The sequence below is a fragment of the Ranitomeya variabilis genome, chromosome 8, assembly GCF_051348905.1.
Source record: "Ranitomeya variabilis isolate aRanVar5 chromosome 8, aRanVar5.hap1, whole genome shotgun sequence".
Lineage (NCBI taxonomy): Eukaryota > Metazoa > Chordata > Amphibia > Anura > Dendrobatidae > Ranitomeya > Ranitomeya variabilis.
Genome location: NC_135239.1, coordinates 204747618 through 204766483, shown reverse-complemented (window position 1 = coordinate 204766483; position 18866 = coordinate 204747618). Strand labels below are relative to the sequence as shown.

Genomic DNA, 18866 nt, shown 5'->3' with positions numbered 1-18866 from the left:
GCCCCGTACTGACACCAGGAGCCCAACACTGACACTGAGGGCCCCGCACTGATACTCCGCACTGACACCGGGGGCCTGACACTGAGGGCACCGCACTGACCCCGAGGGCCCTGCACCGATACTGAGGGCCCCGTACTGACACCGGGGGCCTCGCACTTACACTGAGGGCCCCGCACTGACACTGAGGGCTCCGCACCGACACCAGGAGCCCAACACTGACACTGAGGTCCCCGTACTGATACTCCGCACTGACACCGGGGGCCCCGCACTTACACTGAGGGCCCCGCACTGGCCCCGGGGGCCCCGCACCGATACTGAGGGCCCCGCACTGACCCCAGGGGCCCAACACAGACACGGGGGCCCCGTACTGATACTGAGGGCCCCGCACTGACACTGAGGGCCCCGCACTGACCCCGGGGGCTTCACACTGATACTGAGGGCCCCGCGCTGACCCCGGGGGCCCCGCACTGATACTGAGTGCCCCGAACTGACCCCGGGGGCCCAACACTGACACCGGGGGCCCCGTACTGATACTGAGGGCCCCGCACCGATACTGGGGGCCCCGCACTGACACCAGGAGCCCAACACTGACACCGGGGGCCCCGCACTGATACTCCGCACTGACACGGGGGGCCTGACACTGAGGGCTCCGCACTGACACCGGGGGCCCCACACCGATACTGAGGGCCCAGCACTGAGGGCCCCGTACTGATACTCCGCACTGACATCAGGGGCCCCGCACTTACACTGAGGGCCCCGCACTTACACTGAGGGCCCCGCACTGACACCAGGAGCCCAACACTGACACTGAGGGCCCCGTACTGATACTCTGCACTGACACCGGGGGCCCCGCACTGACCCCGGGGGCCCAACACTGACACTGAGGGCCCCGTACTGACACTGAGGGCCCCGCACTGACCCCGGGGGCCCCGCACTGATACTGAGGGCCCCGTACTGACCCCGGGGGCCCAACACTGACACGGGGGCCCCGTACTGATACTGAGGGCCCCGCACTGACACTGAGGGCCCCGTACTGACACTGAGGGCCCCGCACTGACCCGGGGGCCCCACACTGCTACTGAGGGCCCCGCACTGATACTGAGGGCCCCGTACTGACCCCAGGGGCCCCGCACTGACACCAGGAGCCCAACACTGACACCGGGGGCCCCGCACTGATACTCCGCACTGACACCGGGGGCCTGACACTGAGGGCTCCGCACTGACACCGGGGGCCCCACACCGATACTGAGGGCCCAGCACTGAGGGCCCCGTACTGATACTCCGCACTGACACCGGGGGCCCCGCACTTACACTGAGAGCCCAACACTGACACCGGGGGCCCCGCACCGATACTGAGGGCCCCGTACTGATACTCCGCACTGACACTGGGGGCTCCGCACATCTGCATGGAAAGTGCGGCTCCAGAGGATCATACAGGAGGAGCAATGTAATTGTGTATACAGGGACAACACCAGCAGAATAGTGAGTGCAGCTCTGGAGTACAATAAAGGATGTAACTCAGGATCAGTAATGTAATGTATGTACACAGTGACTGCACCAGCAGAATAGTGAGTGCAGCTCTGGAGTATAATACAGGATGTAACTCAGGATCAGTAATGTAATGTATGTACACAGTGACTGCACCAGCAGAATAGTGAGTGCAGCTCTGGAGTATAATACAGGATGTAACTCAGGATCAGTAATGTAATGTATGTGCACAGTGACTGCACCAGCAGAATAGTGGGTGCAGCTCTGCTCAGCTGCTGCTCATTGTCCTAATTGTGGGTGCGGTCGCTGCTGAACCTGCTGTGTGCTCCTGAGCTCCTGGGAACCACCACCTCTCCGCCCGGGGACCTGCTCTCTCTTACCCAGGGAGGGAGTGGGTTTCCTGGGATGAATGAGGGGGCCAAGTCCCAGGCTTCTGCTTCCCGGACCAGGCTGGCGGGGGGCAGAAGGAACCAGCAACCAGCCTGCACATCAGAAGATTCGGGGGTGAGACGCTCCACCAGGAGTCGCAGCAATGTGGCTCCTACTCCCCCCAGGTCTGCAGAGACCCAGAGACGCCGCAAGGCTTCCATGGAGGGGAAGCCTGCTAGCGTGCAGGATGGCGGTCCTTCCGGAGGAAAGCTGAGTGCTCACGGAGGTGAGGCCGACCTCACTGAGGAGGGTTGGGCGCTGCAGAGACCCCGGGAGTCTGTGTCCACCTATGCCTCCCGGGTCATGAGCCACCTTCGTGAGTACGAAGATGCGAGTAAGACACTGAGAAGGCTGCGGGAGGAGCTGCGCTGCACAAGCGCAAAAGCTGCAGGCGCCTCCAGACCCAGGAAGACGCAATTCCAGGCGGAGGTAAAGATCCTGAAGCTTGAAATTAATGACCTGGAGGTAAGAAAAGCGTTTATCCAAGAAAAAAGTGGACCATTTAAAGAAAAGCTTATAAATGAAGACCGATTTAGAGAAATGGCTGATAACAGAGAGCAAAGGCAGATGGGGCTGCAGCCTGGGAGCCAGGTGGATGATGATGATGATGATGATGATGATGATGATGAGGAGAAGGAGGATGACCAGCAGAAAACCCCACCTGGCAGCCTGCTTAGTCACTCACAGGCCACGTGCAGCGAGCTCCCTGCTGGACAGGCGACAATGACATCTCGTCGCAGTTCTGCTGGCTCTGGGGAGGACAGTGACATTGGCCAGGGAGGGGCGCTAATGGCAGAGATCAAGCTCCTGGAGTCCCCAGTGTGCCTTCAGAACTTTCATCTTGGTGATGATTTGCCAGAGAAGGCACCTGGGGGCCAGAAAAAAAAGGCAAAGAAAACCACCAAGCCAAAGCTGCAGGAAGCGGTAAGCTATGTATATGCCCCGCTCCCTGTACCCCGAGTCGGCTGCAGGGTCAGCTCGCTGTATAAGCCCCGTTGCCCAGCCCAGCCCGGGTTCTGCTGTGGATCCGGTGCAAAGGCACGGGGAGATTACAAAGCACGGTAGTGAGGCGCAGAGCTCTGTCTCTGCTTGTAGTAGCAGGGACGTAGCAGCAGGTGCATCAGCCGAGAGGCTGGACAGTGAGGGCGGCCCGGCGGCAGGCGAAAACTCAGGCCACGACACTGTGGTGCGCTCCCCAGTGGGAGGGGGGAGCAGTCCGGTGTCAGGGGCAGCTCCGGTAGCCTCAGTGCCCCTGAATGCTGTTGCCGCTGATCACTTAGTTGAGAAGCGGCGGCAGTGTGAGGGGGTTACCGGGGCTGGGCGTTCTGGTCCTCCCACTAAAGTCCTGTTCTGTGTTGGCGTCGCTGGTCAACAAGATGCTGATATGAAGGATCAGCGGCGCGCCACAGCGGCGAAAGATCAGCGGCGCCTGGTGTCAGCAGTAAAGCAGCAGAAAATATCATCTGATGATGCGGAGGGCACACGTAAGACCAGGGGTGAGGTCGCCTCCAGTTCTGTGGAGGAGACTCAGCCCCTTGTGCCTGATGATGCGGAGGTCAAAGTGTCACCCCCTGTTGTCACTGGTCCAGCAGGAGTGAATGTGGTGGTGGGTATGGATGAGGAAAACTCTTTGTCTAGTGGTGTGGTTGCTAGTTTGGTAGAGGGTGAGGGGGTTATGGAGGTGGGTAATGGTGATGCTGTTGGTGTGGATGTGGTCACTGGTCCGGTTGCCCCCCCGGTGGTGGCAGCACCTGTCAGGAGTTTTGCCGTTGTCACCTCCGGGGGAAATAGGGCATCCTCCTCGTCTCTGGGCTCTGGGGACGGCATGTTGCAACGGCGTCTCCTGGAGGCTCTAAAGAAGGGAGAGAGATCACTAATGGTAGAGGGTCGAGAGGTTGATCTATCCTTCTGGATAGAGAGGCATGGCCTCGGGGCCTTCCGAGAGCAAAGAGGGGGGGATACAGTGTGGTCCCTCCCAACAGCTGGGCCAGGTAGTGTGCGTAGGAATGTGGTCCATCTTCGGTGGAGGGGCAGTGATGCGTGTCCTCCAAGGTCTAAAGTTGTGGAGCTCCTGCTGAAGATGGGCTTCAAGGCGATTGACATCTATGCCTTGATACATCCCTATTCCACACCTGAGTTTGATGTCAGCTTTGTTCGGCCGGAGGGGCTTGAGCTCTTCTGGTCGAACTATGAGTTGGCAAAAAATGAGCCTGGCTGGCGAGACTTTACCGTTCAGGTGGTGTCTCGCCAAAACCAAGTCAAGAAAGTGACCGTGATGACTTGTAACAAGTCGCTTTCTTGTTACGACATCATGACGTGGCTTGGCCGGTATGGAGAGGTGGTAGAAATGCCAAAGAAAAACCGTGACGAGTTTGGTATCTGGTCAGGGGCCTGGACGTTTATGGTAAAACTTAAGCGTTCAGGGGGTACGGTTGCCCACATACCATCATCTGCCTTCCTGGGTAGGGATCGTATCCTGGTCTTCTACCAGGGGCAACCAAAGCTCTGTCACAGGTGCGGCGACCCCACACACTTCAGCGCAAACTGCACTGTGCAGAAGTGTGCATTGTGTGGGGATATTGGCCATCTTGCTGCATCTTGTGTGGAGATTAGGTGCCACCTGTGTGGTGAGTTAGGTCACCCATTCAGCCGTTGTTCTCGCTCTTTCGCTAACGCAGTCGTGACCCCGGTGGGAGAAAGCCGTGAGGCTTATTCTGCTGGGGAAGGGACTAGCAGGGGTGAGGGAGCTGAGGGGCCAAGGAAGAAAAGCAATAAAAAGACGCCTGCCCAGCTAAGGCGTCTAGACAAGCGCAGACAGGATAGAGAGCTGGGCGAGCCTCGGGCTACTGGGGCGGCTCCTGTCCTGGACGCCAGTCTTGCTGCTGAGGCCCCGAGGGATGATGAGTTGGATGAGGAGGTCAGGAGGATCCACAGGGAGGAAAGTGCCACTGCCTCAGAGTCCTCCCATTATGAAAGTATGGATGAGGATAATGGCTAGAGAACAAGCGTAAGCTCGGCACCAAAAAGAAGAGAAAGAAGGGAGATAAAAAATCTTCTCCCGCTCTGACCAAGGTACCTAAGGAAGGAAAAACCGACTCCCCTCTGGTTGGTCTTTCTAACCGGTTCCAAGCCCTTGAAAACATCTCTTCCTCTGAGGAGGAAGCTGAGGGTGAGGTTCTGGCTTCGGCGGGGCTCACAGGGGACGCCGAGTCTCCTTCTTCGGGGAATGTAAGATCCTTGGAGGGAGGGACTGGCCCAGAGTCCGGAGACGAGGACGATAAAAATAAAAAACACATGGGAATGGATACCTCCATGTCATTAAAGAGGGGGAAGGATTCCTCCTCTGAGGCAGAGGATAAGGGTAGTGGGAAAAAGAAAGCCATCTAACTCAATCACCAATGATGGCGGAACCCACTCCGTTGACGCTGGCGTCCATTAATGTCGCCAGCATAAAGTCAAATACAGCTAGATTTGCGGCCTTTGATTTTCTCAGCCGGGTTGAAGCTGACATTTTCTTTTTGCAAGAGACCAGGCTGCCAAACATGGCAGGGAGTGGCGGTCCTTTTTACCGCACCGGTGGAATGCCGACGGGTTATTGAGTTAGAAATGGGGAGGTGCCTGATCTTAGATGTCCTCATGAAGGGACAAGAGCTCCGGCTCATCAACATCTATGGTCCCCAATCTAAGTGGGACCGGAAGTGTCTCTTTATGAGGATCAAGCCCTACCTTTTTACAAGTCGGCAGGTTGTCTTTGGAGGGGACTTCAATGCTGTCACGAGGCCCCGAGATAGAGGAGGTTCCAGAGACAAGCTGACTTATGATAGCGTCGCCCTTAATAGTATAGCTAGTGAGGCTCGCCTGGTGGATGTCCACATTCGGCACACCCCAGGCCACGAGGGGTTCACCTATCATAGAGGTAACTGTAGGTCCAGAATAGATAGGTTTTATTTAAAGGAGGAAGCTGTCTCTTCAGCAGTGTCTGTTGTTGAGGTGGAGTTCTCCGACCACTGTTTAATTTTGTTTTCTCTGAATGTTACAGAGACCCTCCGGATGGGAAGAGGCTTTTGGAGGCTCAATTCCTCTCTCTTGGAAGAAGCGGAGATAAGACAGTCCTTTGAGGATTTTCTTCAGAGCCAGGTACCCTTACTGGATCTTTGTAGTAGTAAGTCAGAGTGGTAGGAGATGTTCAAGGAAAGGGTGGCGAGATTCTTCCGCCAGCTCTCGAGCCTCAGGAATCTGAGCAGGTACCGCCTGTATCAGGGTCTGAGGAGGAAACTCGAACATCTTGTCTCAACTGGAGGTAGCCGCGAGGAGATCTCCAGAGTGAAATCTTTGCTTATGAGGTGTCAGTACGATAGACACGCATCTTTGGTTTTTGAGAGGGATTACGGGAAGTACCGCTCGCCCGACCCTTACAGAAACTGCAAGATGTCAGTGAATAGTAAAGTAGTTACAGGACTGGTCGACACTACGGGGTCCCTGAGGCGATCCAGATCAGGGATCCTGGAGGTTGTCAGATCCTTCTACTCGCACCTCTTGGGGAAGAGGGATCTTGATTGGGATGAGATGTCGGCTTTCCTGGCTGAAGCCGTCCCCGAACCAGGGGTAGACCCCTCTCTTGACAGTTTGACAGAAATGATCAGGGAAGAGGAAGTTCAGTTGGCGATTGAAGGGCTTGCCCCCAAAAAATCGCCTGGTTCAGATGGCTTAACATCTGAATTCTATAAGACCTTTAAGGACGTTTTGGTTGGCTGGTGAAATTTGCACCCCGACTCCTTTCGGAGGCCCAGCATTACTCTGTTCCAGGCCGCAGCACATTTAGTGCTGTGCTCTGTGTCCGGGAGGCAGTGGAGCAGGGTAGGGCTGGTCACTGGAAGGGGTACATGCTGTCACTGGACCAGGCAAAAGCGTTTGATCGGGTTAATCACGAGTACCTCTGGTCCGTCCTTCTGAGATATGGCCTGCCGGGGGGGTTTGTTGATTGGCTTAAGACCTTGTACAGTGGGGCAGAAAGTTTCCCGCTTGTGAATGGTTGGATTGGCAGCTCTTTTGAGGTTGGGTCCGGTGTTCGCCAGGGTTGTCCCTTGAGCCCGCTGCTGTACGTGTTTGCGATTGACCCTCTTGTTAGGAGGGTGGAGCGTGGACCGTTGGCCGGGATCGGGATGGACCAGGCAGCACCGGAGGCCACTCTGAGGGTGGTGGCATATGCCGATGATGTCACCGTGTTTGTTTCCTCTCACGAGGAGGCAGGGTGGATGATGTCAGAGGTAGATCGCTACTCGGAGGCATCCGGGTCCAAGATCAACCGGGATAAGTGTGAGAGTCTCTGGCTGGGAGGAGATCCTGGTTTTGATCTCCCGGACACCCTTCCAGGACCCAAAATCTCTGCAAAAATCCTTGGCATCGATTTTGGCCAGGGGGATTACCCCAAACAAAATTGGGACAGCAGGCTAGAGATCGCCACTCAGAAGGTGAACCAATGGAAGGGTTGGTCTTTGACCCTAAGGGAAAGGGTAAACCTGATCAAAACTTACCTGCTCCCTTTACTGATTTATCTGGGCAGTGTGTGCATCTTGCCGGAATCTCTCTGGACTCGGGTCTACAGTTTGTTCTTCCAACTGTTATGGGGGAATAGACTGAACCTGGTCAAGAGGGAGGTTACTTACCGTACGAGGAGACTAGGAGGGTTGGGTATGGTCAACCCTGTGGTATTCCTTGTGGATACCTTCATTAAGATCAATATTGCAAACCTCTGGAAAGAGAGGGCTCCTCCGTGGGTATTCTCCTGTAGGGGATGGTTTCAGCCTTTCTTCCAGGAATGGGAGACAGGAGGGCAAGTGAAGGATCTTCGCACACCGCATGGACATCTTCCGGCTTACGCTACCTTGGTTCTGAAGGTAATTCGTCGGTGGGGTCTGGGAATGTGGGAGATCAGGACTCTGCCAAGGAAACTCCTTGACAATAGGGTTCTGTTGACCCATTTCCAGAGGCCTCTGGTGCTCAGGGACTGCCCAAGTCGGGATCTTAGGGTGGGTTTACATCTTTTGAATTCTATCCGGATCCCCTCGAAGTTTTGGGACTTGGCTTGGCGCTGCTTCCATGGGAAACTGTGTGTGAGGGACAATCTGAAGTGTAGGAGCTCTGAGGACAGGAATTGTCCTCGGGAGCATTGTGGTACCTTGCTGGAAAGCATGGACCATTTCCTGCTTCATTGTCCCTTCAACACAGAGGTGTACAACAGGGTGGGCGCCTTCATTGGCTGGTCTCGGCTGGCCGGTCTCTCCTATGCGGAATGGGCCTATGGAGCATTCGGAGACCTGGGTGGTCGGGACCGTTGCACCTTATTTCTAGTTAGTGCAGTGGTTAGGTATCACACGTGGAACGCACGGTGCTTAGTATCGACGCAACGAAAAATCCTCCCAGTGGACGATGTGCTTAGGACCATACTCGGTGACCTGGTGAAGGTGCGCTCTCTGGAGTATGGGAGACTGGGCGCACGGAGGGCCGCTCTCCTCTGGAGGGGCTTTTCTTTTAGTGTGCCCTAGTCGGGTCATCTCCTTTCCTGGTGGTGGGCTGCTGCTGACACTGTAGATTTTTGTTTTGTTTGATCATTATACAGTGATGTAGAGCTGCAGGCGCCGAACTTGGGCTTCGTGAGTTGTGATTACTGTGGTGTGTGCTGCTGTATATATTGTATATATTGTATATGGGGATATAGATTTGGGTGTAGGTGTTAGGTTGGGTGGTGGGAAAGGGGGGAGGTGGGATTATCTTGTGGGACTATGGGACACTGGGTTGTTTGGGGGAAAAACTGGCACTGCCTGATCTGGCCTATGGACGTTGGACATGGACTGAGGCATGAGACGCAGGACCAGCTCTCAGGTCAGTGCGGGGGGTTGGGAATGGAGGATAGCTTGGTATTGTATATATTTGTTTAAATTTGTGGCTATTTTATTTAAAACTAAAAAAAAAAAAAAAAAAATAAGTTTATGTATATAGTTTTTGTTTGCCATTGTTTATTTTATTTGTTATTATTTTGTTTGGTGACCGGACCTGAAGGTCAACATAGTTATTCTGTATATACTGTATAATATGTGTGAGAGGAGAGAATGAGCGGCTGGACCAGTGTTCAGTATACTGATTATTTTTTTCTGGCTGATATTTCCGTTTTGTTTCTGTTATTATTGTTATGTTTTTCATTTTTATAATAAAAGATCTACAGGAGGTAACTCAGGATCAGTAATGTAATGTATGTACACAGTGACTGCACCAGCAGAATAGTGAGTGCAGCTCTGGGATATAATACAGGATGTAACTCAGGATCAGTAATGTAATGTATGTACACAGTGACAGCACCAGCAGAATAGTGAGTGCAGCTCTGGAGTATAATACAGGATGTAACTCAGGATCAGTAATGTAATGTATGTACACAGTGACTGCACCAGCAGAATAGTGAGTGCAGCTCTGGGGTATAATACAGGAGGTAACTCAGGATCAGTAATGTAATGTATGTACACAGTGACTGCACCAGCAGAATAGTGAGTGCAGCTCTGGAGTATAATACAGGATGTAACTCAGGATTAGTAATGTAATGTATGTACACAGTGACTGCACCAGCAGAATAGTGAGTGCAGCTCTGGGGTATAATACAGGATGTAACTCAGGATCAGTAATGTATGTACACAGTGACAGCACCAGCAGAATAGTGAGTGCAGCTCCGGGGTATAATACAGGATGCAACTCAGGATTAGTAATGTATGTACACAGTGACTGCACCAGCAGAATAGTGAGTGCAGCTCTGGGGTATAACACAGGATGTAACTCAGGATCAGTAATGTAATGTATGTACACAGTAACTGCACCAGCAGAATAGTGAGTGCAGCTCTGGGGTATAATACAGGATGCAACTCAGGATTAGTAATGTATGTACACAGTGACTGCACCAGCAGAATAGTGAGTGCAGCTCTGGGTATAATACAGGATGTAACTCAGGATCAGTAATGTAATGTATGTACCCAGTGACTGCACCAGCAGAATAGTGAGTGCAGCTCTGGTATAATACAGGAGGTAACTCAGGATAGTAATGTAATGTATGTACACAGGGACTGCACCAGCAGAATAGTGAGCGCAGCTCTGGAGTATAATACAGGATGTAACTCAGGGTCAGTAATGTAATGTATGTACACAGTGACTGCACCAGCAGAATAGTGAGTGCAGCTCTAGGGTATAATACAGGATGTAATTCAGGATCAGTAATGTAATGTATGTACACAGCGACTGCACCAGCAGAATAGTGAGTGCAGCTCTGGAGTATAATACGGGATATGACAAGATAGCAGAGCTGGGTATGTCAGGAGACATTATAGAGGAGTGGAGCGGTATTGGTCGTCACCTGAGCAGGTCTACAAGGCCATGACATGAGAGGTATAATCCGGGGCAAAAGGATGAAGCAATTTTTAATGCTGGATCCAGAAGGGAGTGAGAATTATTTACTCAATGAATATTTAAAAACAAAGTGCTGAGTGTAAAAATAAATGATTGTTCTTTCCCTATAACTACAGCAGCCATCGTTACGTCTGGATGGGTCGTAGTGATAGAAATAAAATGATATCTGTAATAATCCGATGTGTCAGGGCTGAAAAGCCGAGCAGTGACACATGCAGATTAGCCTGGCAGTGCACAGGGGGCGTGGCACTGCACTTTTAGTGTATGGACACGCCCCAATGCACTTCCAGGTTAGTTTGGCTGGCACAGCAGATTACTACAAGACCGGCATTGGTTTTGTTGCTGTACTACGACCTATACAGCCCAGGACAAGGAAAAGCAGCAATGAAAAATCCCAATTTTTTGCACGGTTTTTGGAAGAAAGCAGCCATCTTGTTCTAATCTCATTGTAAGAGTCGATCCCCTTTTTAAAGGGGAAGCGTTCCTTAAAACAAGGACTATTATGATTGCGTTGTGATATTTGCTGTTCCCGGATCCCCGATGTTCTGTGTATATTTGGGATGGACGGATATTTGTTTCTTAGTATTCAGAGAATAATATTTACACGACTGTTCGGTCTCGCCCGTCCGTCCGGGGATGTTGGGGACTGACGCCGCGCTCCGCTCGCTGGTATTTGGCTTGGATCCAGCTTGACGTATGAGCCGTATAAATAAAGTCTAAGCTTCTTACCGCGGATCGGACCACGAAATCCACTTGCTCCAAATTTCCGCGTTGGGGATTTTGACTCCTTCAGGTCAGAACAGGGCTGCAGTGTTATTTCCACACTTTTAGGGAAGCAAAAGCGACAACCTGTGCGACAATCATGCTCAGAGTAGTGTCGCTCCACCAAGTTCTGGAGCCATTTCCACCTCCCCGAGCTGCAGTCGTCCCGGCATCTTTTCCAGCAGCTGCCACCTTGCTACAACAGCCAGGATCGGACCGAACGTTGAGCGCAGAATTTTGGAAACCCCTCCAGTGGCGGCCGTGCCGATGTGCCTTTTTTTTTAGATAATACATATCTGGGAAGTTGAAATTCTCATAGAAGGAGATATTCACAGACAGAAAATAACTTGTGTTATAAATAGCTATGTACTCGCTGCGGTAAAGCGCAGCCTTTGTTCTTTTCTTGCAGGGAGGGCAGACAGGCTGGTGGCGCAGAGCTGTCCCCCAAAACTTAGAAAACTCTTTTCACATATTTAATGGTTTCCGAGTTACTATCATAGTTGCTCAAAGTCGCCGTCAGCAAAGTTCATTTTCAGAACTGCTGATGTGCAGTTTTGAACCTGCTCCTAGTTGCAGATTTTTCCTATGAGGACATGTCCGCTCCAGTAATACATGCTGTATGTGATGTCTGGGATGCTGCCTTCCTCACTAGCTCACGTGAATCAGCACAGCTTCTTTCCTGTTCAGCTCCACTCGCCCTTTTGTTGATTCTTCTGAGCAATTGACTTTCCCTTTCTGCCCCTGCAGTCTGGGGAAAGAAAAGCCTGTGACCAGGCTGCCTTGTGAGGGCATTCCTCTCTATCGACAGCCTTTACTATCTGCCCTCCTCGCTACCTTGGATGCTGCCCCCTCTATCCAGACTATTATCTGCCCTCCTGGCTACCTTGGATGTTTACCCCACTCCTATCTACAGCCTTTATGATCTGCCCTCCTGGATAACTTTGATACTCCCCCCTCCTCATCTACAGCCTTTACAATGTGCCTTCCTGGATAACTTGGATGCTTTCCCCTCCTATCTACTACCTTTACGATCTGCCCTCCTGGATAACTTGAATGCTTTCCCCTCCTATCTACAGCCTTTATGATTTGCCCTCCTGGATAACTTAGATACTCCCCCCTCCTCTCATCCCCACCTATAGCCTTTACAATCTGCCCTCCTGGATAACTTGGATGCTTTCCACTCCCCCTCTACAGCCTTTCTGATCTGCCCTCCTGGATAACTTGGATGCTTTCCCCTTCTCTACACACTATGTGCATCCATTTCTTTCCACCATTTTAACAGCAGAACATAGAAGAGGAAAGCGGAGAGAGCTATGGCCTGATACCATGAGCCGTCAGATCAGAGATGGGTGAGCTGGAGGTCCCAAATTCTTTGGAAATAGTTATACAATGGAGTCGAGCCTCCTGACCGAGAAGCTAGGCTACTGGAGGTAAGAGAGAATGGTCTTCACGCTTCCTAATACTGCAAGACTTCCTTTGTTTCCTACTCAAAAAATGCCACCCACTCAAATCATCCTCACAAATAAGCATCTCTACAGGCAGAGTGGTTCATTATGGAACAAAAAAAAACACCAAACACCACAAATATACAAACTCCTTGAATCAGAGAAACAGTTGAGTAAAATTCTGCCCTATGACTGGCATCCAACTGGAAAGGCCAATGGGAGGAGCAAAGAGGGGGAGGAGCTAGTTATCACTCAGCTGTCCTTTTCAGCTGAAGTCTGATGCAGCCCCAAAGCTTCATCCAGGGAAAAAAAAATGGCTGATTTCAGCTGCACAGTTAAAATGAAAGTGGATGAGCTGCAATGCCAAGCAGAGCCTGTGGACAGACGCGGAACTGGCTGTCTGTAGAGGAGCAGCCATGATTTTCTGTTCTTGAACAACTTACCTTAGTCTGAAAGTGCATTTATCTCCTAATAGCAGACTGGGAAAACAAAGCTGTAAAATGCACGAGTGCACCGAATCCTACAGAATGGAAATATCCGCAGATACCACGGCCCGATCCCATCTGAAGCGCAGATATGCAGCTAATCTTCCTTTTCTTGCTGCTGGGCAAGTTTTCCCATTTATTCGACAGTCACACGTTACAGTCGTGTTCCTCGATACGAGACCGTAGAACGGGGCTACAAACAAAAGCCATTTACAAATCAGATTCTGCGGGAACAGACGGGATTATACAATCACATCCCCCATAGAGGAAACCTGCAATAAAAAGGAGCCAGTCTGTCATCCTCATCCATATATCCGGCCCACCACTAGCGCCACCCCTGTGCTCAGGTTCTGTCTGGTATTGCAGCTCAGCTCCAATAACTAGTTGCAATACCCCACAAAACCTGCGCAGAAGTTTGGCGCTGTTTTAAGGAATGCGGCCATGTTTTTCTAAATATGAACAATCCCTCTAAAACAGGGAAACTTCCAATTCTGCTGCTTTCCCACAAAATCGTGCGACCGTTAAGGAGAGATATATAACTGATCTAATTTATACAAGAAATTTCACAAAGCCAAGAGGAAGTTATCAATTTGCTACGGACGTATTTTTCCAGGCGACTCCTATTTAACAGAAAGCATCCAGGCCGCCTCAAAAGGACGAGCGGAGCCGACAACTGCGCCAATGACGGGACGGACATTATAAAAAAAAAAAAATCAGACATACGGGTGGATTTTCTCATTTAATAATATATGATACATATGAATAAAGTAAAACACAGCGACACAACAGAGAGCGGAGGATGGGATCCACACGACGGAGGCGAATGCTGCGGTCAGGGAGGTTACTCCTAAATCACACAACCATTGCGGGAAGCTGTATATATTGCAAGCGGAACGATTCCCCCCAAAAAAAGATGTCCAACAAACCTCAGGAAGAAGGAGGAAAGGTAACAAAAAGGGGCTCCTGGGTGGACGTCCTCCACGTAGCGGCACAGGACCGACTCCGGAGCTTCTGACACTGAAGGTTTCAGGAACTCAAGAGAATAATCTGACATGGGAAATACTTACATGGACGCCGAAAAAGAAACCACAGCAACGCTTCAATCACCCCCCCCACCTCAAAAAAAAAAAAAATCCAAACAATAAAAATATTCAACAGGTATATACAATCGGCGAAGAGGAGAAACTTCTTCCTTTGTCGTTTAAAACTTCCATTAATCAACGTCTTCCATGTTACTGTACGACGGGGCGGGCTCAGACGGGTGGGGGAAGAGGTCGGAAACGGCGGCGGCAGCCACCTGCGCGGTGTCCTCCGCAGTTAGGTTTGGACCGTATGCCATTTGGTTGACCCCCTACGGAAAAAAGAAGAATGGGTTAAAAAAAATATCACGGGTTATGGCAAAGCAGATGAGAACAGAGGCCTGAGGGGGGCGCTGCATGACAGAAATATTCACCCACCACCCAAGAGGCACCGTGTGGCACGCTCTGCCCCCATTTTGGATACCTTTAAAGTGTAGCTGCACTTTTCACAAAAGTTTAAAGTTTTTATCAGAGGCTTCAGGTGATAAAAATGAAGGGGAGGAAGAGTTCAGCCGAACGCCGCTCCCCTCCGACGGACTTCATAGACATCAGAAGTAAGCCACACTGGAAGTAATAAGTCTGCTCCTTTTTAGGGATTATGGAGAACTCCGGACATGGAGAACTCCGGACCTGGACCCCCCCCATTGATCGTCACTTGTAAAAAGCGTAAAAAAAAAAAAAAAAAAAAAAAGTTTCCAAGTTTTTTTTGTTAACTTTATGATAAAATTCTAAAGTTCTACAACTCTCTAATAAGCTTTATAAACCTTTTTTTTTTTTACACATCTGTTTGCTGGCAATGAATAGGAACAATCGGAGGCTGAGAACCCATCGCACGTAGCGCAAAACAAGTCAATCAAAAAGATGCCCCAGACCTCGGGCCAGCGGCCATGTTGGTAGTCCATGGCCACCACCAGACCAGAGCCCTGCAAACACCTCTCTTCTAATCAGAAGCAACACTGAGGTGGCAGTAGGAGGTTCACAGGGCTCTGGTCTGGTGGCCATGGACTACCTGCGTGGCTGCTGGATCTTTTTTGCTCAGTTTGTTAGATAGTAGTCAGCTGGTCCTTCTGATCCCCTCATACATGCATGCTTGGTTCGGCCGAGCGTGCATGTGTTTCTCCATAATTAAAGAATAATGTGCTGTGGCAATAGCTTATCTGTGGAGAGAAGATGAAGATCAGGCATATTGAAATGCAACATGCCCAATCATTTATTCCTCCAAACTCTAGCAGTGGAGAAGAAGGGGAGTTGGGCGACCTCACAAGATAGTCGGCCAGACCTGCCCGAAGTTCATTGAACACATGCGATCACCAGTCGTACCAATGAGCGTGAGGGAGGATTTTTGGTACAGCATTTCCTAGAATGGCACAGTGTAACGACACACCTGCTGAATAAGCGTTCAAAGAGGAGATCTTTAATAAAGAGGAAAGAAAAAAAGGCGGATATACACTATATGGATCCCGTCCGTAGAACCTGACGGGCACCACTGACTACCAGGCATTACGTCATGATGGTGGCTGCCATTTTTAATAGACAAGACTTTTTTTTTTTTGTTTTGTTTTTTGTTGAGGAATTGTCTTATAGTCTCCATCGCAGACCCTCGGTGAATTGTACAAGTTCCAGCTCTATAGCAAAAAAAAGTTGCAAGCGCTGCGTTCCTTGTCTAGGAGACCGGCCACCGCTGACAGACTTCAGAGGTGGCCGGTAACCTAGCTCTACATTATAAAATTAAAAATCCCTCCATTTCTCAAGAACAGGATTTTTTTGTTTAAGTAAATTGCTCCTCCCCCCCGTTTAAGAACAACCCTTTAAGTTTGATTGAAAAAATAAAAACATCTTTAAAAAGGGAAAAAAATAAAATTAAACAAATAGAAGACATAACGAACATTGAATATAAGGAGGTGAAAAAGTTAAAATCATATCGAGATTAATATAAAAAAAAATAAAATAAGGGAATCTGCATTTTAATGGTTCAGAATTATTTATTGATTATACAAGTAGAAATAATTATAGATTTTTTATATATTATATATAATTTTTATTTGATTGACAGCGCCCACAACATCGACCTCGCATACCTCAGCATCACAGCGCCCACAACATCGACCTCGCATACCCCAGCATTCAAAAATGAAATGTCTTTATTCAGGTGAAAACATTGCAAACAAAGCTCCTGATCACCGTCTAATTGCAGGATTAAGCCGAGCTCGTAAAAATCTCTTGAGTATAAATAGACGTCATATTAAAGTTACAGCTGCGCAGACCAAAATTAAAGTACAAAAATACATATCTGAGTATTGCACCGACCCTAATGCCCCGAGAGGATTAACAAGATTATTGCAAATGCCATGTAGTGACGGCGATGGGTCCGTACGAGTTACCTAAATCCCTTAACCGTCTGAAGATTGGAGAGTTTCACTTCTGCTTCTTTATGGGAACACTGGGTGCCAACCAATATGGCCGCCAATCAATATGGCCGTCATTACAGCTCCCACATTGGTGCAACCAGGTTCTGTTCACTAGAATGGAGCCGAGCTGCAGTTGCCTGCACAGCCAGGAGGTGGCGCTGCGCAGTGAAACTCACTAAACCAATGCTGTAGCTCCTTTTTCCCCAGGATCGGTGGTGATCGAAGAGGTCGGACCCCACCGAACACAACATGATGGCTTTTTCCCCTTCACCAGCTCCTGTGAAACATGCTGGGAGTTGTAGTTACGGACTACTGATATAGCACAGGATCAGTCCTGTTAAAGATGGGAGTAATTCCACTACTTAAAGGGATATTCCGCTAGGAATAAAATCACCAAATCACAGGAGAGATGTGATTAGATTAGATTGGTGGTCTGACCTCCAGGGCAGGAGACTTGTGTCCCCCCTTTTGAATGAAGCAGTGGTGCTCTCTCCCTTTATTCAAGTTACATGGGACTGCTGAGAGGTGATCAGCGGCCAGACGCCCTCCCCACCGAGCTAGTAGAGATCACCTACCAGGTGAAGTGAGGACATACATTATAGATAATCCCCTTTAATAAGGAAAGTACTACGGCGTCCCCAGTAAATCAGCCATGATCGGAGGTAACCGATCAACCGTGTAATTTCCCTGCAGTGCCACCACTGGGGAAAAAGTAGTATTACACCGTTTTCATATGAAATAAAAGGGCGTCCTGTGCAATGTGGACACGTTGGGTCCTCCAGGGAAGGAGACGCTCTTGGTAGATGCCTTCACTCTAATAGAGGACAATCCTGAACAGAAGACCGCCAACCATCAAAGTCCCCCGATGGTGGTGGAAATCATCAGCGCTTCTGGTAAAGACACCACGAGTCTATAGCCGTCGTCTCAAGATCTCGCCGCATTCTTCACCCCGACGTTCAGGAATTGCTTAGCGCATTTATTTGGGATTTTAGTGGATTATTGGACGTCAAATCCAAGTATTTAGGTGGGGGGGGAATAAGATCAAAGCCCGGCTTATTTCTGTAAACCGTTCTCTACTGAGAAAATTTTCACTTAAAGCAAAACTACCTATTAAATTGCTCAGATATACAGTGAAATCAGTGAGGGGGGACAATGTATTAGACGCTGATCGCAGGATCGCACCTGCAGTGATGGATCAGCTTAGTTTCCCTACAGCACCCCCACAGGAGAAGTGAAGAATTGCACAGTTCTGTCCTCCAGAGAGACGCTCGTCGCAGTCGCCATCTCCTCTGGCTTTTGGAGGACGATCGTGAACGTGGGGGGCCCCTTTGTTAACTATTAACTCCCCATCTGAGAATGGATTTTCCACACCGCGCAAAAACTTTAATCTGAAGCTTATGGGATTAGGATTTATTCAATTTCTTAGTGGATATTGCATAGAAAAATCCTTTGAGTGGCGGGGGGACGGCGGAGGAATGTCACATTTCCCCTGGTGTTAATGCGACTTACTGCTCCCGAAACGCATTGGACAAAAGTTGTACGACCCAGGGGGGACCCCCGACGAGGTCGGTGGAAACAATGGTCACGTGTAAATGGCCCGATCTTTGTGTTTTTAAGCTAGAAGCCGACGCAGAGCCGACCCCTGTGCCCAAGAAAAAAAACCAAAAAAGGATAGTGCGACTGGATCGAACGTCCATGAATATGGGGGAATCGGGAGAGATCTCCGTCTTGTGTATATGTCCGGCATCAGACATGTAGTAATCCGCTGTGCAACACATTCACAATTTCTGCAGAAAACAAAACGGATTTCTTTAAAAAAAAAAGGACTATATGAAATTAGAAACAGCGCCTCTTGTCCACAGGCAGCATCCGGTATTGCAGACGGACACCATTCACTGGAAAACAGCAGACATGTCCGCGCCATTTCTAATTTCAGACAGCCCCTTTAAGGAACCTGTAAAAGTGCAATTACCTATCACATGCTCTTAAAGGACCCAGGTATTTAAAGGGGCAGTCTCAGGATCATTCTTCAGGAGCACGCCGCTCCCCAGCATTCAGGCTTCCTGCATGATTGACATGCATGGCCGAGTCGCTAGTCCGATAAGTGCTGCGCTCCTCGCCTAGGAGAACGGAGATTATTATTTTATTTATTTTTTAACAAGGAGTAACTTGCAAAATTGCCTGTTTTTACAAGCGATTTGCAATTTTACCCGTTTATGATGTTGTGGAAAACCCCTTTAAAGGTCCTTAAAATCCTCCTTTGTGAATCCGTGGATGTAAAGAAAATAATCTATGCAATAAAAGTTCCCAGGTTACACACCAAAA

At 49.9% G+C, this 18866-nt stretch overlaps 1 protein-coding gene across 2 annotated transcripts in view; it reads right to left on the bottom strand.

Moving 5' to 3' along the window:
• Positions 1 to 13780: 13780 nt before the first annotated feature.
• USP19 (ubiquitin specific peptidase 19) overlaps positions 13781 to 18866 on the bottom strand; it is a 58744-nt gene continuing 53658 nt past the window's right edge. For both annotated transcript variants that reach the window (XM_077276415.1, XM_077276414.1), the window contains exon 26: positions 13781 to 14405. In XM_077276415.1, the coding sequence (XP_077132530.1) occupies positions 14268 to 14405 (138 nt within the window). In that variant the 3' untranslated portion in view covers positions 13781 to 14267. The remainder of the gene's footprint in view (positions 14406 to 18866) is intronic.